We start from the raw sequence: 18,792 nt of genomic DNA, 5'->3' as shown, positions 1-18,792 counted from the left end.
TTGGCCTTTCAGGCATCCTCGACCTCACTACAGTCATCCTCCTCGCCCTCACTCCACTCAATCCGGCCCACAATGGCGCCCGTCGGCTTCTGGAGCACGCCGTTCCAGTACATGCACTGGGCCGCCCGCGCGAAACCCGCAATCTTCTGGAGCTTGGTAATCGGTGGGATCGGGCCGGTGATGGTGGTATGATACATGCAAGAGCGGACATCGAGGTGACGCAGTCGTATACTGACGCATAAGTGTAGGCGGTGGTGCCCCCAATTAGACACAGACTGGGTGACGGACCGCGACAACAGATTCCCCTCACATACCCGAGTACGTGCACCTTGCTCTCAGTGGTGATGCGAGTGATACGAGTGAGTGCGTACGGCTGATCTGGTGTTACAGTACCGAAAGGAGCACGAAAGATACCCGACGGCTATGATGATTGAACAAGGACATCCAGATGGTTTGCGATGATGGAACCGCGAGATCTGGTTCCGCGAGTGCGAAAGCAGTAGCAGCATAGGCCAGTGGGTCCTGCATGTATATAGGTACTCGATACGAGAGAAGCATTGGCTCCATTTCCAACGACATGTACAACATCCTTTGCTCCATTACTACGGATGTTGCAGCAGGCAATGGCGTACATTCTCGCCTCCTCGTACTCCCAGTGCCTGCTTGCGGGAAAGTCTATTTCACTCCTTCAGATCGTGCGTTTGCTCGCACAGGTTGAGTCTTGCTGGCATCAACTGGCGGCTGCATCACGTTGTACTCTCGCTCGTCGCTGGAGAGGACATCCTGACTATTCAGTGATTCGTCGCTGACGAGAGAGCTCTCAGCCCAGGCGGACTCATTGCTGAAGATATCTCTTTGGTTCCGAGCTGCCCCATATTCGAGGGGATAGTCCTGGCTCCAATCGGAGTCCTCGCTGAGGAGAGCCAGCTCCGATGAAGCCGGTAAGGAGCGCGAGGGAATGTTATTCCACCGCATTGGGTCGGTGAAGATACCCCGCCTGTCCATGACCGAGGGGTGGGCGTGGAGCCACTCGCGCGCCAAAAAGTCATTATACACACCGGAAGGAACACGGTCGGAACGTAGCAAACCCCGGCGTCTATCCCGTAAGGACTTCGTAACCACCGCGGCAGAAGACGTTGGTAGTAATGTCGCCTGGGCCTCCGTATCGACTAGCCATGCCAACCTGTGCGATCTCCAAGCGATGACTCTCATCATGTACTTATCATCATTCCCGGCAGCCAGATCGCGCAAACGTTCTAGTACCGTCAGCAACGGCTTGATCAGCAGGGCGTTTCTCTTGTGGCTCTCGGAAAGCATGTAGTCTATCCTGATTAAGATGCTTCGCAGTTCCCGCCGCCAGTTCCGTGAATCATTCTTCGGTTCGGAAGCTTCCAACGTTTTTACAAAACTGTTGATACCTGCCAGCGAGATGGCATCCTCTCCTTGCATGATCTGTTTAATGTAGAACCGAGGATTTGGAATTCTGTGATCAGAAGATATTGCGGCTTCATCCGACTCGCCAAAGTATACCGGGTCCTTGTGGGAATACGCGAAGTAAGCTTCGTATGAAGCCAACGCGAAATCGAGGTATATCGCGGTTCCGATAACGTCACCCGTCACCCGCGAGGGGCCAGCGTTGAGGGCTCGCGGACTCCTCCAAAGAGTGCGCGCCAAATCGCTCTTCAGTTGCAGAGTGCAGAGCTCTACGAGTCTGGCACAAGCCCAGGTTGGTGGCGAGTCCAGCAAGCCTCCCATGAAGTTCAAGAGCGACGTCGAATCAATCGTCAAGTAGGGTTGGAGAAGTCCTTCATGAACGGTCCAAACGAATTCTAGAACCTGCGTCTGATTAGACACTTTGAGAGTCAAATGTGTGTGTTGAGTGCCAACCTCTTCAGGGCTTGCTTCATCGATCTCCCCTCGAGGATACTTGCTCAGCACATGAGTCAGATTGCAAGACTTTGAGGGCCAACTTCTTTCGGCCGCTGCGACACGATTGATGACTTGAACGATACGTTGTAGTTCTTCCTTTTCCGTAGAGCATGGACGCTCATTAGCACTCTCCAGCCAGTCGCCACTAACCCGGGATAGCTCTTCAAAATCGCCCTGGTCGTAGAGAAGCCTCATTCGTTCTGCTGCAACGGGGAATACGTCCATATGATGCGCCAGCAAGTTATCGGAAATGGCACGAGCCTTCCCAAAGTGCCCGTGAGCGCTCAGGCGCATCATTTCCTCCACAGAGGCGGCAATCTCCTCAGGTATGTCGAAGACGTCGAAGGAGAAGTCCATGCTGAAGCCATCATCGCCCGATAACGCTTCTGTGGCCTCGCGTGCCGTTTCTGTCATGTTTTCGTCCTCGACTTCGTGGGGTCGGGAGCAGTTCTCACAGGTCACATTAGAGCCTGATCAGCCATGATGTTGTTGTTCCAAGCACAAAGGAAGCGTCGAAGTGCTCATCTTCCTGAGATCACAAATAGCGCCAGGTGGCGTCTCATCACGTCGCGCGGGGCATAGCTGATAGACCACTGGGAGCTCATGCAGGGTGATGTGGCGTACACCTGCTGCAGCTTTGGGGGCCATAAAGACTCGAGGACGCCATCGCTCGCGCACGCACTATCTGTAGCACACAAGAGCAGTAGTACGGCGGCCGGCGCCTTGCTTGCGTCCACCAAAGCTGACAGAGTGGCGATCGAACGGAAAAGACGGGTCTACAGGGCATCCAGATGAGCAGCTCCCAGCATCTGCGCACGTTCTCGCTCTGGTCGCGCAAGCGCCTCGTAGCGGCGGCGACAGCAGCAGCAGCTCCAACGCCTGTGACCAGCCCGAACGCGGAAACCCAGATTCTGGGCAATCGAGTCGGAAAATATGATATTCGGGTGACACTGGAGGGCAAGCGATCCACATGGGCTCCGAGGTGGTGCATTGACTCGGTCAATTCCGAGGTCGCCGGCGTTCTCTACTTCGAGCTTCAATTCCAGCAACCCCCCACCACGCCGCTGGGAAGTGCTACGGTTGTTGTCAGCCTAGGGCGGAAGTCGCTGCAGAACGATCCAATCCCTCAAGTGGACACGTATGCGCCCAAGTACGGAATCGAAGGGCCGGCATTGTCTCATACCGTCCGAGTCGATCGCCGTGTCGACCCGGCGATTTCGCTCAATGCTGGACTTGCCGGCGGCGGCTTTAGTGGACTCTCTCGCGGCCGAAATGTCGAGTCTACGCCAGAGAAGAAATGGATGTTCACAGCGGGTCCGCCGTCGTGCATCGGGACGAGGATGACCGACGTGGAATTCACCTGGACGCGAGGCTGGGACGATGACTTCAACGCTACCAACCGCACTTTCAAGACAGCCTTGCTTCTCCACAGGCCTAGCACGAATGAGCTGAGAGTCTCTGTCGAAGTCACGGCTACACCGCTATGCCGTTCGCGGCGAGCATCACCGGCGCAAGAGAGAACCAGCGATCCGATTTTGCCAATACACAACTTGGAATCTCACGAATATACTGCCCTCAGGCAACAGCTTGAGCACAGTATTCGTATGGCGAACATTGAGATGTCCTCATTCGGTGCGTGGTTCCCTGGCAGGGGTGAATGCGAGCGCACTAACACTGATATTTTTGCGTAGATTTGAAGGCGGCGGAATCAGCCCCGGACCCTATCGCGCCCTTCTCTTCGCCCGCCAGCTCGACAATGTCGGTGCCTATCGCACTTACTGATACTGGCACAGCACAGGGACAACTACAGCAGCTTCTGCCGAGTCGAGTGCAGTCGATGTCGAGTACGACAGTCGTATGAGAAGCGGACAGGTTCAGGCATCTAGGTCGCCCAGGTTGGGACTTCGTTCAGTTGAAATGCGAGTGCCTTTTGTCCCGTTCTCCTCATTCCCATGCTCCACGGAGGACTCAAAAAGGTCGAGCACGATACACTCCATCAATGGTAGACGGGAGAGCAGCCATCCAGTCGCCAAGGGGAACAGGTAATGGTCCTCGGCCAGATCAGCGAAATAAATGCAAAGACCATTCCCAAGGCCCCAAACCACTCCCCCGGACTCGAACGAACGTTCTCCCAGTCAGCCCGCATCGTTCCCCACCAAACTCGAAGCCCACAAGCCCCCAGCGCCGCCACGCGACCCTCCTGCCGCCCAAACCCCTCCAAACCCCCCAAAACTTCACCCACGCCGTTCTCGATCAATATAGACGGCAAAAATACACCCGTAGGTGCAAAAGAAAGCGTAGAGCGACTGCATTCTTCGGGAATCGAACCCGAACCTGCTGCTCACTGGGTTCGAGTTAGGAACGAAGTGGAAGGCAGCAATCCTAACCATTAGACCAAGAATGCGGGCGTAAACTTCAGACCGGGCCGGACGAATTGTATATAACCTTGCGGGCCTTTTGCCCCGCGCCGGGGCATCCTAGAACACAGCTCGTATCTTTTTTTCGTCGTACGGTGATGCCGTGGTGTATTTTGCAAGGAAAAGTGAATGTACTCCCAATTAGGAAGTACGTCGTGGTATGAGGAAGGAGCGACCCAGGAGGTGGGGATTAGCGCAGGGAAAGGAAATGAGTGATGTGAGAGTTCATTCTTGACGATGAAGAATAGTGGCAACGACGTGTACGTTATGCTCTTACGTAGACTACCGTCTAGGAGTAGAATTCCGGAAAAACGAGACGACGAAACAACGTACACATAAGAAGGGACCGCTGGTATCATTTGCCCGTATCAAGCGCCACGCCAGAGTGGTGGGAAAGGAAACAAAGAACCGCAAAACCAAACGCACCATGGACGACACTCCCGCGCCGCCGTTCCTTCGCACCGCCTCGACACCCAAAAAGCGGGTAAGACAGAGGCACCCATATCCCATCCTTCGTAACAGTCATTCACAAAGCCCGCGAGCGCCGCCATCACAGCAAAATCAAATAATTCGACGGCGCGATACCCGTCTCGCCGGTCTCCTTCTTCGCCTGCCACCATCGCCCCGACACATCGCTGACCTCGAGGATTTCGTGCTTGGTGAAGGAGATTTCGTTCGCGTCGTCGGGGTTCGCTTCGTAGCTGTAGATGGCTTTGGCGCGGTAGGGGTATTCGGTGGGCTGGGTGGCGGGGTTGTCAGGCTGGACGGGGCCGGTGGGGCCGAGGAAGGTGGTGCTGGATGGGGCGAGCTGGGAGGGCGGTAGGGGTAGGGATTGGGTTTGTTGTTGGTGGAGCGGGGCGAAGGCGGAGGGCTGGCTGTTGTTGTTCATGTTGTCTGGTTTGAGCTCGCCGGGACGGCCGCCTGGGTAGCCTGCTACCGGCGAGGTGTTTTCGAAGCCTACGAGGGCGGAGGAGTTGACGACTTGCGGCGCGGAATTGCGTGTTTCGGGGCCGGCGTAGGACTGGGTCATGTGGCGGCTCTGGCGCCTGCTGGGGCCGCGGTCTTTGTGGAGGGCGAAGGAGTCAATGGCCTGGCGGCCGGCGGCTTGTGGTTGAGAGCCGAAGTAGAAGATCCAGACGATCTGGAGATGGATTAGTGCGTGCTCGTCTGAGGTAGAGCATGCTCACTTACGGCGACCATGGACAACAGGATGAAGCCCGCTGCACCAGCTTCCTTCGAGCCCTGGGAGAAGTAGATGAGGGAATTTACGGAGGAGGTGGTGAAGACCAGGCCAGCACCCATGAAGCCCACCAGAGCAACGTGATATGTCTGAATGGAATCGGTGGCCACGACGACAAAGACGCCGATGATGCACCCGAGCATGTAGACGAGCGTCCACCAGGCGAAGTTGGGGTAGTTGGTCTCGACGTCGGCGATGATGGAGCTGATGAATGCTATTAACCAGCCACACTGTACAGCGTTAGCCTGTCAGTTCTCCTCCTCAGGGTATGTTCATGTGCAAGCACTCACAATCGCTATGCCTATCGTCGCGAGGGAGAAGGGATCGCCGATTATGTTGTCCATGCTGAACTTGCTCCCTCCGCCATAGTTTCTTCCGCCGACCAATTCCATCTTGCGCAGCGAACTCGACTCGCCGCCTTTGAACCAAGGCATTGCGGGCAGGATGGGTGGGAGAGGGATGGGAAAGGTACGCGCGTCCGAGTTTGTCGAGAGCAAAGTGAAGGGCGCCGGCGCTCAGTAAAGATCGTGCTCGCTCACGCGAAGTCAAGGGGGAGACGAGTCTTGCAGAGAAGTCAGACTCGGGGATCGCAAGCGCCTGGGGAACAGCGCCGGGCTGTCACGCTACTCGGGGCAAGGGGAAAGGAGGGTGGGAAGAGAGGGCGGAAAGCAGTACGTCGTGCCGCCGCGACTGGACGAGGATGCAGCAAAGGGCAGCGAAAAGAGGGTGTCGAGTGCAGCGACGAGCGAGTGGGCGGGATGAAACAGATGGAGAGAAGTGGGCGGGGAGGATGAATGAGAAGGAGGAGGATTGTGGGAGGGCGTTTGGGATGCGCCGCCAGCCTCCAACCCTGTCTTGCGCGCCAAACGCGGACCCTCGAACCGGCTAGTGCCCGCGCGGTCCCTCCCGAGATACTTCAGGGGTTGCGCTGATCCACTCGTCAAGACTTGCTTCCACTCTTTCCACGCACGCTGCAGTGTAGATCGGCGTTGGCGAGAACAAAGTGATGCGCTTGAGATGAGGTGGTTGGGAACATGGTATCTTCTCTACGGAACGCTATGCATGACTACGCTTACCGATGCCAAATTACTGGCTCACCTCACCGCCGAACACATCGCACGCAAACGAGACCTGTCATACCATCCCTCCTCTACAGCTTGTAATATCCCGGCTGCAGTCTCTGGAACACCTGCTCGGGATCGTACTTTTTTGAAATCTCCCTCAACCGCCTCAGATTCTCCTCGCCATAACCCGCAAACACATCCTGGTGCTTGCCCGCGTAGTTCTGGTAGATGTATCGATGCCACACGCCCAACTCCCTCCCCTTGGCCTCACACCTCTCCAGCACGCGCCGTATCACGCGCTCCACCACCTCATCATCCGCGGCATCGACCCACAGGAAAGCCAGGTTGAGGTTGACCAGCGGGCCCTCGCCGGGCTCGATGCCGAGACAGTTTCCCCCGTTCCGTCCAAAGTTGGCAATGGTATCCTTCCCGATGAGCTGCACAATGGCCGCCGGGACGATGCCATTGAGGTACTTCACCGGCTGCAGCTCTTCTACGAATATATCCACGCAAGCCTGAAGCATCTCGCGATCCATTCGGAAGGTTCCCGTCATCCACACCTGCCGCATGCCATTGGGGTTCGTGGCGTTCATCTCCAGCGCCAGATCGGTCATGTTCCTCAGTCGCACCGTCGTTGACATGGCCGGGACGTCGGTGAACGGCTTCAACACCTCCGGATACTCCACTGCCCGCGCATACGTCACCTCGGACATGATCACGTACGATTCGTAGTCCTTCAGCCAGCAAAACGCCAAGTACGCCTGCGCGTCCGGATCCTCGTGCGCGGCGTCTGCAAAGTTGAAGAAGGCGTCGTTGAGCGTAACATTGTGGTCCATCGAATGGTAGGCCATGCCACCCCACATGCCCGGCTGCGGGAACGTCTCCAGATCGAAGCGAGTGACGACGCCAAAGTTGTTCCCCCCACCGCGCAAAGCCCAGTAAAGATCCGGATAAGACTCCAGATTAACGTCCAAGATCTCCCCACTGGCAACAACGACTTCATAGTTCCGCACGCCGTCCAGCGCCCATCCTCTCCGCGCAGAGAAGAACGAAATCCCCCCTCCCAACATCAGCCCACCAACACCAATCTCCGCCACCCTCCCGCCAACAACCATCAGATTCTTCGCATCCAGTCGCGAATACACATCCACCCATCGATTCCCCGGCCCGATTCTCGTCGTCGTCCGATCCTCGCTAACAGTAATCTCATTCAGTAGCTGCAAATCAATCGTAATGCCGTCCTGGATATTCGACGCGCCAGCAAACGCCGCGTGCCCGCCGGATTTCACGGCAAAGGGACACTCCGCTCGCTCGGCGACTTTGATGATCGTCGAGACGTCCTCGGCGCTGCCAGGTTGCACGAAGCATTGCGGCGACACGGCGGCCTGCTGCGCGGACCAGTAGAAATCCTTGACCTTGAAGTACTGCGAGTCGCTGGGGAGGATTTCGCGCTGCGGGAGGAGCTGCCCGAGTAATTCGCACTGTCGATATGTTGCTTGGTCAGTTTTAATCATGGAGTGCAAAGTCGGGGGGGAGAGGAATTTCTGCGTCTTACGGCTTGCACGCAACCCGAGGCTGTAAAGGTTGCGTTGTTCTCTGCCAATCCGAGCGAGGACAGACGCTGCTGCCAGTCGAATTCGAAGGGCGTGTATTCGCTCGCCAACGCCGGCGCACCCAAGGCTGCGAAGACAGCGACGAGCCGTAACATGTTTTACAGAAACATCCAAGAGGTTTGAAACGGAATGCAAAACTTGCAACACGAGACGTCAGCATAATTATTAAATAGCCCGGCGTTTCTGACCAAGCCTTGGCGGATCGCTGACGGGAGGTTCAGCCGCCGCGCCCCACCTGCTGCGATGAGGGCTTGGTCATAAGGAGGAATTCATTGAAGTGCTATTCACATCGATCGGGTAACGCCTGCGCTGTCGGTCACAAAGGATGCAGTCTTGTGAGCATGACCAGAACAGCATTGACCAATCCCTCACGCTTCGAACCCAGCCCGCTCAACATATGCACTAGAAGGCAAAGACCTGATCGTCAAGCTTGCTCACGGGCCTCGCCTTGTCGTAACCCAGCGCTTCCGTAGCCTTCTTGACCGCGCTCACCATCGGCGGAGGGCCGCAGATGAGGATCTTGATATCCGAGGCGGGCGCGGGGAGATGCTCCTATCGGTTGCATTAGCATCACCCACAGCAAAGAGCAAGAAGACACTCACCTTGATCATCTCCTGCGTCACAAACCCAACACCCCCATTCCACTTCTCCGGCGGATTGTTGAGCACATAGTACACCTTGAACAACTTGTCCTCCCTCGCCACATCTTCAATCTCTTCGCGCAGCAGGATATCCTTCTCGTCCACATTGGCGAAAATCAGCGTCACTTCCGTCTTGTCCCCACTACTCCTGCCCCGCTGAATGGCGCGAATGATCTGCAACATGGGCGTAATCCCCGTGCCGCCAGCAATCATCCCAAACTTGCGCACCATATTCGGCGTGTACACCATCGCCCCCTTCGGCCCCCGCACCTTCATCGTATCCCCGACCTTGAGCGTGGTGAGGTGCCGACTGATGTTGCCTGTGGGGTACGCCTTGATCATCAGGTCAAAGTAGCCCGGGTGGACATCGCTGCTGATGGGCGTGTAGGAGCGCACGACCTGCTGCCGCTTCGTCTCGCCGCTCTTCTCATCTTTGACGTCGAGGTCGGCGGCGAGGGAGATGTGCTGGCCGATGGGCAGGCCGAGGATGCTGTTCTCGCTGGGCAGTTTGAAGCGGTAGATGGCGGTGTTGTGCGAGGTGACGGTCTTCTTCTCGATGGGGAATTCTTGAAAGGCATTGGGGTTGAGGACGGCGACGGTTTTGGAGCCTGGTGCGTGTTAGCTGGGGCTGGTGGGATGAGCGAGGGCGCGCGCGTACCGTTCTGCAGGAATTGGTAACTGCCCAGAGCAAGTGCAAGAGTGAAGGCCACGGGGAGCAATGCGGGCTTCAGCAGCGCCGCTCCGGCGAAGAGGATGGCGGAGGGGATGTAGACGAAGTTGACGTATTGCGGTGCGAGCGGGCCGGACATGTTGGCGGTGTATGCTCTCCGAGTCTTAGCAGAGTGAGTGTGTCTTCGAAGATCAAGAGAAAGGTGAATGCCGGGGAGGGGACTTTTATTATTTTAGCTTTAAAATGTTCCAAGCCACATGCAGGCTGGCTCTCTCGCTCTCTTACTGCCGCTTTGGGAAGGCGGGGGGTCGCTGCGGAAGGGTAGGAACGCGTCTCCGAAAGGAGCACGGAATTCCGCTCGGATCGATCGAAGGGTCCTACGATAGAGCAAGGCTGAAGCGCTACCTATGCCACACACGCTCGCTCTCTGCATTCCCCAAATGCATCAGACGTCTCACGCCCCACTCGCAAACCGACTCTGCCACTCCAGAATCTCCCGCGAAACCACCCCCGCCATGTCCAACGCATTCATCTTCTCAAACTTCTGCTCCCCGCCGCCATCCTCCACCCCACTCCTAGGCGGAGGCGGAAGAACCCCAGCGCCATGCTGCAGCACTCTCCTGTCGCCCGCCAGCTCCGCCTGCGCCTTGGCGATGAAAGCAGCCATGCCGTCCATGCGGCGTTTCATCGTCGCGATACTGAGCTCCGACGGGTCCTCCGGGCCGTGATGATGTTTGAGTCCATTGCCCACCACGCCTTTGTGCCTGCCGCGGCCGAACTTGCCTCTCATTGGCGCGCCTCGTTCCGGGCTGTTCTTGGTGGTGCCGTTGCCGTTGCTGCCCATTTTGTGTTGAGAGTCGCCGTTTGTCAGAGGTTCGTCGCCGCTGCTGGCGCCATTGGTTGCTGACGGGATGGTCTTCTTCACGTTAGGAGGAGAGGAGCCGCCGCGGGTTTTGGCGTTGAGAATGTTGCCCAGCTTCGAAGGGGGAGGTGGAGAGGCCTTTGCGCTTGCAGTGGGCTTTGGTGTCTCTTCCGATGCCTCATCTTCCACTCTCCTCCGCCCTGCTCGCTCTTGTCGCCGCCCCGCGGCTTCTGCCCGCGCTCTATCCCGTTCCTTCTCTTTCTCCCGCTGCTCGGTCTGACGCGCGGACTGCACTGCTTCTGTTCGGCCTTTCTTGCCTTTGCCACCGTTGCCGCTCGCAAGGTCGTCTTCTGACTCTTCGTCTGCCGGAGTGGGCTTTTGATTCGCAGCCTCCGAAGTTCGCCGTTGGCGCTTCAAGTCTGATCTTTGACTGTTGCAAGCGGTCAGCCTTTCATTTCCCGAGAGCACCGCATTGGACTTCACATACTCTTCGCTGTCAGGTCTCGCTCTTTTCCCATTCCTCCGCCCACTGCCGTTGCCACCAGCGGTTCCTGTCTCCCGCTTACTCTCTTCGATTGCTCTTCGAATTTGTTCTTCCTCTTCGTCATGCTCTTTACTCCGCATTGTCGCCCTCCTCCTTCCAGTGGCCGGATCTGCGCTCGCACGTAGCGATGCCGCTTCTCGCTCGTGCTTCGCCTTGTCGCCATGCTTGCTGATCGAGGGCTTGCGGCCGGTTTTCGAGTAGACGGGTTGGTAGAGGGAGTAGTTTTGCCTGGTTTCGGCCTTCTTAGCAGCTGCGCGTGTGGGTGTATCGTGGTAGCGCGCCATTGCGGTGGAGAAAAGAAGTCAAGAAGGGGTTGTTTGTGACGATGAGCAATGTCACATGCGTGATGAAGGTCGGCTGACAGAAGTGAGGTCTCCTGTAGCCATTCACATCCGCATTATGCCATTGCTCTGCGCGAACAAAGAAGCCCTGATGACGTAGCAAGGCGAAGAAAGAAAGGTGTTCACGTACCCTCTGGAATCGACGTGTAAGTCGTGCAGCTTTGGTCTGCACTCCTCGCAGTAGTATTTATCGGGCACCTGTGCCTCTTCGAATATGCCAACACATCCTCCATGTTGCCAGACGCTGCCTGAAGTTTCAGTGTTAGCAAGTGCTTTCGCTTCACTCCAAAGGTATTGAGTAGAACAAGTGCAGTGCTCCGATCAATTGCGCTAGGTTCCAGGAAACCATCACCGCGATTGATCTCAAGGCAGTTGAACATGTTCCCCCTAGATATTTCTTACAGGCGTCACAGGAGATGAACAACCCCCCCGCGTCCTCCGCCTGCGCGTCCACGCCGTCAAAAGCCTCGCTCAAAGCAGGACCAGGATACTCCGACAAGCCACACACGCATCGCGTAACCTCCTCATCCTCCTCGATCGCGTCCTCATCCAGCTCATGCTCCTCCTTCGCCGCCTCATCTTTCTTGCTGGGCTGGGAGCGCTGCGAGCGGCGGGGAGGTTCGCTCATCTCCTCGCTGGAGCGCGAATGCGGTGTCGCGGAGGCTTGGGGTCGGGGGAGGGTGGCGCTGCGGTCTGGTCGGCCAGAGGAGAGGGAGGAGGAGGATGCGGTGGAGGCGGGGGGCGGGGGTTTGGTTGCGCGGGTGGGCATGGTGGAGGGGCGTGTTGGGGTAGGCGTCTAGGGTGTAGGAGGAATGGATTAGGTATCTGGATTCGCGAGGCGTGTAGTGTTTGTGTTCGCTCGTGCTGGGAGGAAGTGGAGGGTGTGGGCGCGCCTAGTCGAGCGCAGAGCGTGGGCGGTCTCGAGAGTCTAGAGGAAATGAGATGAAAGCGGCACGCTGCCACCAGCAAAAGCACAAATGTCAGTGGGCAGAATGAGAGCGTGCCAGAGCAGCATTTTGATCGAGAGAAAAAGTGCAGAGTCGAGTGGAATGGGAGCGAAGAGTGACGGTCGAGCAGAGAGCTGCGCGAAAGCAGCACATGGCATGGCCGCGACCCTCGTTCCGCTTTTTGCCCCGCCCTTCTCATTGGTCAGTGCGGAGCGGCGGTTTCATCCACGCCGCAGGCGGTGAGATGAGCCAATGTCGGCATGCTGAGGTGGGTGTGTCGGCAGCATTGCCGTAGCACGTAGCAATGAATCGCCATTGAGGGACTGTACGATATCGTGATCACATGGCTCGCTGTTGATGGTATTTGTGAGGTGGTAGGAAGGTCGAACCTTGGTGGGTGGATGATGCAGAAATACACTTCAGTGTGACGGCGGAGCTGAGCTGGACCAGTGAGATATGGGAAGCTTGACCAATTTCAATGCATCATTTGCTACGTGAGCTATCTGGCTCTGCGGCAAGGCATCACCCATCTTGGGGCATCACCAGCCTGTCCTGTCCCGTCCTGTCCTGTCCTGTCCTTCACCTCAATCGAATCGTCTCAAAGATGATGTGTGTCAGCAAGACACGACATCTACCAACCGGAGTTGGCTGAAGCGTCGGCAGCACCAGACTCCCAATTGTCTGCCTGACCACCAGAGCCCCAGCTGTCTCCCTGGCCTTCTGCTGCACCCTCACCCCAGTTTCCTCCGTTGTCGCCAGCGGGAGCCGTGTTCTCGTCCGCCTCAGCAGGGGGCTGCGGGCAACGCTTCGCGCCGTGACCTTTCTCGCCCTGTTGATTGTTAGCTGTTGGTTCAATACCCTCCTCATTGCCGCACTTACGCAGTTCTTGCACTTGACTCGCGACCAGTCGATAGGAAGAGGACATTGAGCCCTCTGGTGGTCCTCGGCGAGACAGTTGGAGCACTTGGTGCAATCGCTCGCTTTGTGGTTCTGGACAAATCAGCTTGCCTGTAGGCCGGGTAAGGCGAAAGAAACATACCTCAGAGCAATTGTGACAAACAATACCACCTCCACGCTTGGGCCGGTTGTTACAATCACGCGCGCGATGACCGGCTTCGTTGCAGTGCACACACATCACCTTCGCCGTTGACTCCGCGGAGTCGCCGCCATTCGGGCAAGACTTGCGAATGTGGCCCACCTCTTTGCAAGAGTCGCAAACCACAACCTTTCCGTCAAGAGGGAATCCAGCCTCCGTCAGCCTCTCCATATTTTGAGCAGGAGATTCGGGCCAGCTCTCCGCCATTTTCGCGCGACGCGGCTGCGCGGAGAACTGAACGCTCACCACATACTTCTGCTCAGCCTTGCCCTGTAGGTTGACGATGCTGTGCGTCTTCGATACAGCCTTCTCCGTGGCGATCAGGTACGTGTTCATCTTGTTGTCTCGGAAGGTTTTCTCCAGGTCTTGGAGCGTGACGTCCGGGTAGGCCTTTGCGTAGCTGAGAATGTACTGTTTGATCTCGTCGACGTCGCGCTCTTTGTCGGCCTTCTCAAGCATCTCCCACGCTTCCTCGATGGGGAGGTCCTTGATTCCAAGGCTCGCGAGGTCGAGGAAGACGCGATTTACGCTGCAGGTAGCCGACGTGTGGCCTTCTCCATGGCATTTTGAGCAGGGCTTGAGCGGGCACTCCTTCGCTCTATGGCCTGGAAGCTCACAATGGCGGCAAGAACCGTCAAACGGCCGCTCCACCGCAGGATTGGTGCAATCAATCTTCGCATGGCCGGGCTGCCCACAATTGAAACACAGCCGCTCTCCCGCATGCTTCGACACATTCTCTTGCGCGAACTCCCCAGAGAAAGCCGGCTCATCTCCGCCATCGTGCCACTCTCCAACGGAGGCAGCAGCATCATCAGCCTTCCACGGCTCGGCGTCGGGTCCTGGGATGCGTATCAGTGGGCGGTACTGCTAAACAGGGAGGAGAGGCACTTACCGCTCTCGGCCGCGGCCCAGGTGTCAATTCCCATGATGATTGATCTTGCTAGTTGGTCGGATGGAAGGTTGTTCAAGGGGCTCAAGCAGGAAGAAGGAATAGAGGCAAGGTGCCACGTCGTCCACTGCTAGAGGAAAAGGAGGAGAAAGAAGAAGAGGCGAGCTGCCACGGCGTCCACTGCTAGAGAAAGAGAAGGGGGAGGAAGTCGAAGAGGTGCCGAATGCGCGCCTCCAAACTTCAGGTTTCTGAAAGAAACCGAAAGAAAGAGGAGAAAATTTGTCCAGCTGTGTGCGTGCGGTCGAAATGACAACACGGCGCGTCCCGCCGGAAGGTACGTCGGTCGCTACGTGAGGAAGGAGCGATGCACGCGCTGACTTCACGTGTTTCACGCGTGGAGGGGAGATGGCTGAGATGAAGTGAGTGTTACTTCTCTGCCGTGTGAAGTCCATTCGCCCCCTTGAGCTGAAGTGAAGGTGAGCTATCTGTTGCGAGTGGTGAGATCTGAGAAATACCAGTTGGGTCATCGATGCGATCGAAACGTGTGATGGCGGACGTTGTGAGTCGATACTGGCACGTGACGAGGCTGGGCTTCGGCATCACATTACCAACAACGGCACCTTGCGACGCGACTATAGTGTAGAACGCCACAGTAACGCGTATCTATACCGTGCCATTGATGTACTGAACACAACATCGCTCTCTAACTTTCGCGCCCAACTGGTCTGCACAATTCTGTCTGCACAAGGGTAATCACGAGCAGCAGCGACCAAATTCCCTCTCAAGAAGTATTAGCAGAGAAGAGGATCGACGGATGAAATAAGGGTATTGAAAGCACAAAGTGCATTCCATTCCATCCATACATAAGCTACAAGCTCATATCCCCCTAAACATCCTCGCAACCAAAAACCAACAACTCCCAATAAAGCGCACAGCCGCCAACCCAGCAACAGAATACAGCACAACAGCCATATAAATCGTGCTGCGCTGATTCTCCACCACCAACTCATTGTCCTGCCCCGTCGTCGCATTCTGACTAAACTGCTCGATGCCGCCGACATTCAGCACGACCGACGCGAGCGCCAAATTGCAGAAAATCCACGCGAGCACCACCGCGCTGCGGAAGCCTTTGTAGTAATCTTCGTGCTTGGTTTGGTCGTCGACGACTTTTTTGGGGGCGATCCATTTGGTGCTGAAGGCGCGGATCTCCGCTTCGTACTGGGAGTTGAGGTCCGCGTCGTCGGTGGGGATGGCGACGTCCACCTTGCCGCCGGGTTTCAGATTCGCGGCGGGGAGTTTCTCCGGGGTGTCGTCGCCCTTGGTGCCCCAGGTGATGTCGTGGGTGTTGCAAAAGGCGTACACATTGAGGATGTTGATGTAGGTGGGGGTGAGGAGGAGGTATTGGAGGAAGGAGGTGAACATGTGCCAGGGGTCGAAGAAGAGGATAGAGGAGACGAGGTAGAGGAGCCAGGTGGAGGCCATGGAGACGATGAGGGTAAGGAAGATTTTGTCGGTGAAGAGGAGGGTAACGGTGAAGTGGGTGTGCAGCGCGAGTTGGGTTTGGATGGATTTGACGGCGATGAAGATGGCGGCGAAGAGGAGGTAGCTGTGGTGTTGTTAGAAGGGGGAGAGGATTGGGGATGGGGTCATTACTCACCACATGAGGACGGCCCAGAAGTAGACTTGCGTCATGTAGAACTTGTTGCTCCCCTGCGGCCGATTGCCCAATGCGAGCACGAAACAGGTGACGAGGGTAGCGAGATAAAGCCACTCAAAAATCACACTCATGATCCTGCCCGCAAGTCCCAGCAAATCAGGATCGCCCAGGCTCGTGGTCAAGATGCGGAAGACCAAGAAGAAATTGCCCACAGCGAACCAGGCAAAAACCATCTGCAAGCTCTGATAGACAAACTCAATCATGAATGCAAACTTCCTCCCTGCGCTGTGATGGCTGCGCCAGATGTTGCCAAAGTGGGAGAGGGCGTAGACGGCGGCGAAGAAGGCGCCATTGAGCCAGCGGCGTCGTTGGAGGATGAAATCTGCCATCTCGGTCGGGACGTCCGTCTCGCCAGTCGCCGATTTGACGTACTGCAGGATCCAGGAGCAATTCCGCTTGCTGACAAGTTCGAAACAGAGGATACGATCTTCGGCGAGGTACATGTTCGCTGTGAAGATGCCCGCGTTGGCACCGTGCATCTTCTCTCCAAGGAAGTAACGCTGGAGCGGTCCGTTGCCGGTCTTGTCGTTTTGCAACGCCACATACCGGTATGCGGAGAAGGCGCCGGGAAGGACGGTGATGAAGCCAAAGGCGCTCTCGAGAGGCTTGTCGAGGATGTTGCTCATCTTGTATTCGAAATTCTGCGCCGCGACCAAGGGATTGAGGAGATTCTTGCCCAGCATGGCCTTGATCTCTCCGCATGCTCCAGCGCACATTGGCTCGCGCTCAAACGCCTTCCAGAGGTCGTAAATGCTGCTTCTACCCGGCTTGGTGCCGCAGTCGATGAGCACGCAGTACGTGGGATCCAAGACCTCGCCGAAAGCCTGGAAGAACCATCGATGCGAATTGATCTTCTTCTGATTCTTCTCCTTGAGGCAGAACAGCATCTGCACGGGGGTGTTGCCCTTCTTGACTTGGACAACGTGGTTCTTGAGATCGAGTCCCATCTGGGTGGTGTATTCATAAATATGCGCAGTGACATCCTCGCCGTTGACCTGCTGCTTCGCAATCCCATCCTGGTACACACCCATGGCTGCCAACACTGACCGAGTGCGAGGGTTGATCTTGGCACGGCCGTCGGACACGACACAGACGACAATCTTCTTCCATGCATCCTTGCCCCACGTCTTGGAGGAGGTTCGCGAGTTCATGTATTCGATGTTCTTGATGACACCGATCATGGTACGCGCGAACAGCTCGTCTTCTTCATTGTACATTGTGATGACGATGAAGAGCTCGGTATGCCTGGGTTTGGCGAAGAGACGCTGTCGTAGAGTGAAGCGCTTGTCGTAGAACTGGCTGGGATCGCAGGTCGCAGCACTGTACCTCATGTGCGTGAATTCATCTCTCTCCGGTGGCTGAGCGTGCTGTACCTGATTCAAGAGTCGCGGCGGAACGGGACAATCCAAGACCAAGTTGCCATTGAAGAGTTGGACTTCCTTGACCGTCTTCCATCTACGAATGGGAGCCGCCGCTGGTCTTTGCTGAGGCGCATCATATCCTCCTTCCAAGCGGCCAGGGTCTATACCAGGGGTGCCAATATCAGCCTCCGGATTTGGGCCGAAGGAATTGCCGGCAGGCTGGAGAATTGGCCGGCGATCTGACTCGTCTTGATAATATGGATGTTGCGGTGCATCAAACTCCCCGTCGTGCACTTCAGCATTGTACGCATGCGAGAAGTATTCGCCCTGGCCCTGGTCGTGTACGGGGGTAAGGCTATAGTCTCCTGTGCCTTGATGTATGCTTTGCTGGTAGGGGTTGGGGGTGTACTGGTGGATATGCGCGTCTTCATAGGCCTCGGGGTGACCGTAAGTGTTGGGCATGTTCGTGACGGAGTAGGTTGGCTGTGCCTGTAGCCGATCTCCTGGCGTGTGCACTCGCGGGCCAGGCCCCACTGGGATCTCCAGCGCATGTCCCTGCTCATATTGGTCTTCATGGTAGGGTCGGTCGTCGAGTTGGTATGCGGGGGATTGGTAGCGGGCGGGGGCGAGGTGTTGTTGTTGTCGCCGGGGATCCATGAAGGGATTGGTGGGGTTGTCTTCGTCTTGATCTGGATGGCGATAGTCGCCTGTGGGGGAGTGTCAGTGGGATGTATTGTGCATTTTGGGGAAGAGGCACGGTAGTGGAGGGTGCAGGGAAGATGAAGGCGGCGGGAGGAATGCGGGCGCAGCAGGTGTTGTGTCGGCCAAACATGACAGCGCCAGACCCACTACGCCCTCTGGCCCTCCATCGCATGTCTCATGTGCGTGCGGACAATGCATGCAACTCACCATAATTGTGTGCCATCTCTTCGTGCCTGCGTGCTCTTCACTGTTCGCCCTTCAAATCCACCTTGCGCCCGTTATCAACCCCAGTTTCCCGGACGCAATGCGGTGCGCACGGTGACGAATGCAGGCTGGAAGTAATAAGTCTCCGGGCAAGCGAACGTTGGATGTCGCAAGCAGAGGAGTGAGGATAAGGTTTCCGGGGGAGTTGGAGGGATGGAAGGATTTGTTTACGCGGTTGCTTGGCCGTTTCACAAGGCTGCCTTTGTGCGACGCGAGGGGGAGGAGGAGGGGGAGGGTAGTTGTAGAATATTGCGCTTTATCGTGTTGAATGCTTGGATGGCATAGGCAGGCGGTGTTGGAAAGGGCTGCAACGAGGCACAGCTCACGCCATCATCGGTCGTCTGATGAAGCCTCCGCGGCCTCGTAACCTCCACAGCCACACCTGCTCGCGTTTCACACGTTCGCCTGCAGCCAATCACGTCTGCCTTTGAGATCTGCCTCTCTCGCCTTGTGAACTCTCTTTCACCACCTTTCCCTCTCCATTGTCTGCTTGAG

General features: G+C 56.8%; 9 protein-coding genes and 1 non-coding gene across 10 annotated transcripts; 2 read left to right on the top strand and 8 right to left on the bottom strand.

Moving 5' to 3' along the window:
- Window positions 1–72: 72 nt before the first annotated feature.
- On the top strand, window positions 73–377 carry BDY17DRAFT_321920 (uncharacterized protein; the record flags this gene model as incomplete). Its single annotated transcript, XM_033736722.1, has 2 exons — window positions 73–186; window positions 249–377. The coding sequence occupies 2 exons, from the start codon at window positions 73–75 to the stop codon at window positions 375–377; spliced, it is 243 nt and encodes an 80-aa protein (XP_033591611.1).
- A 211-nt stretch (window positions 378–588) lies between these two features.
- Window positions 589–1,871, bottom strand: BDY17DRAFT_292825 (uncharacterized protein). The gene has a single exon (XM_033732893.1). The coding sequence runs from the start codon at window positions 1,753–1,755 to the stop codon at window positions 676–678; it is 1,080 nt and encodes a 359-aa protein (XP_033591610.1). The 5' UTR covers window positions 1,756–1,871; the 3' UTR covers window positions 589–675.
- A 661-nt stretch (window positions 1,872–2,532) lies between these two features.
- On the top strand, window positions 2,533–3,896 carry BDY17DRAFT_95677 (uncharacterized protein). Its single transcript, XM_033738873.1, has 2 exons — window positions 2,533–3,561; window positions 3,621–3,896. Exons 1-2 carry the CDS (start codon window positions 2,721–2,723, stop codon window positions 3,788–3,790), a joined length of 1,011 nt encoding a protein of 336 aa, XP_033591609.1. The 5' UTR covers window positions 2,533–2,720; the 3' UTR covers window positions 3,791–3,896.
- A 340-nt stretch (window positions 3,897–4,236) lies between these two features.
- Window positions 4,237–4,333, bottom strand: BDY17DRAFT_t11. Its single transcript has one exon. It is a non-coding gene; the product is annotated as a tRNA-Gly (tRNA).
- A 563-nt stretch (window positions 4,334–4,896) lies between these two features.
- Window positions 4,897–5,978, bottom strand: BDY17DRAFT_247746 (SHO1 osmosensor; the record flags this gene model as incomplete). The annotated part of the gene is made up of 3 exons (XM_033730849.1): window positions 4,897–5,487; window positions 5,538–5,816; window positions 5,877–5,978. 3 exons carry the CDS (start codon window positions 5,976–5,978, stop codon window positions 4,897–4,899), a joined length of 972 nt encoding a protein of 323 aa, XP_033591608.1.
- A 630-nt stretch (window positions 5,979–6,608) lies between these two features.
- On the bottom strand, window positions 6,609–8,387 carry BDY17DRAFT_292822 (uncharacterized protein). The gene has a single exon (XM_033732892.1). It carries the CDS (start codon window positions 8,162–8,164, stop codon window positions 6,737–6,739), a length of 1,428 nt encoding a protein of 475 aa, XP_033591607.1. The 5' UTR covers window positions 8,165–8,387; the 3' UTR covers window positions 6,609–6,736.
- A 1-nt stretch (window position 8,388) lies between these two features.
- BDY17DRAFT_292821 (uncharacterized protein) lies at window positions 8,389–9,796 on the bottom strand. The gene is made up of 3 exons (XM_033732891.1): window positions 9,563–9,796; window positions 8,866–9,512; window positions 8,389–8,815 (listed from the first exon to the last, which is right to left on the bottom strand). The coding sequence occupies exons 1-3, from the start codon at window positions 9,711–9,713 to the stop codon at window positions 8,666–8,668; spliced, it is 948 nt and encodes a 315-aa protein (XP_033591606.1). The 5' UTR covers window positions 9,714–9,796; the 3' UTR covers window positions 8,389–8,665.
- Window positions 9,797–10,028: 232 nt separating this feature from the next.
- Window positions 10,029–12,090, bottom strand: BDY17DRAFT_321914 (uncharacterized protein; the record flags this gene model as incomplete). Its single annotated transcript, XM_033736721.1, has 4 exons — window positions 10,029–10,866; window positions 10,924–11,208; window positions 11,452–11,569; window positions 11,724–12,090. 4 exons carry the CDS (start codon window positions 12,088–12,090, stop codon window positions 10,029–10,031), a joined length of 1,608 nt encoding a protein of 535 aa, XP_033591605.1.
- Window positions 12,091–12,705: 615 nt separating this feature from the next.
- Window positions 12,706–14,484, bottom strand: BDY17DRAFT_95486 (uncharacterized protein). The gene is made up of 4 exons (XM_033738872.1): window positions 14,257–14,484; window positions 13,308–14,203; window positions 13,148–13,258; window positions 12,706–13,097 (listed from the first exon to the last, which is right to left on the bottom strand). Exons 1-4 carry the CDS (start codon window positions 14,288–14,290, stop codon window positions 12,900–12,902), a joined length of 1,239 nt encoding a protein of 412 aa, XP_033591604.1. The 5' UTR covers window positions 14,291–14,484; the 3' UTR covers window positions 12,706–12,899.
- Window positions 14,485–15,075: 591 nt separating this feature from the next.
- Window positions 15,076–18,135, bottom strand: BDY17DRAFT_292809 (chitin synthase 2). The gene is made up of 2 exons (XM_033732890.1): window positions 15,911–18,135; window positions 15,076–15,859 (listed from the first exon to the last, which is right to left on the bottom strand). The coding sequence occupies exons 1-2, from the start codon at window positions 17,986–17,988 to the stop codon at window positions 15,130–15,132; spliced, it is 2,808 nt and encodes a 935-aa protein (XP_033591603.1). The 5' UTR covers window positions 17,989–18,135; the 3' UTR covers window positions 15,076–15,129.
- Window positions 18,136–18,792: the final 657 nt, after the last annotated feature.

This window comes from Neohortaea acidophila (genome assembly GCF_010093505.1).
Source record: "Neohortaea acidophila strain CBS 113389 unplaced genomic scaffold BDY17scaffold_3, whole genome shotgun sequence".
Classification (NCBI taxonomy): domain Eukaryota; kingdom Fungi; phylum Ascomycota; class Dothideomycetes; order Mycosphaerellales; family Teratosphaeriaceae; genus Neohortaea; species Neohortaea acidophila.
This window is presented reverse-complemented; position numbering and strand designations above follow the sequence as displayed.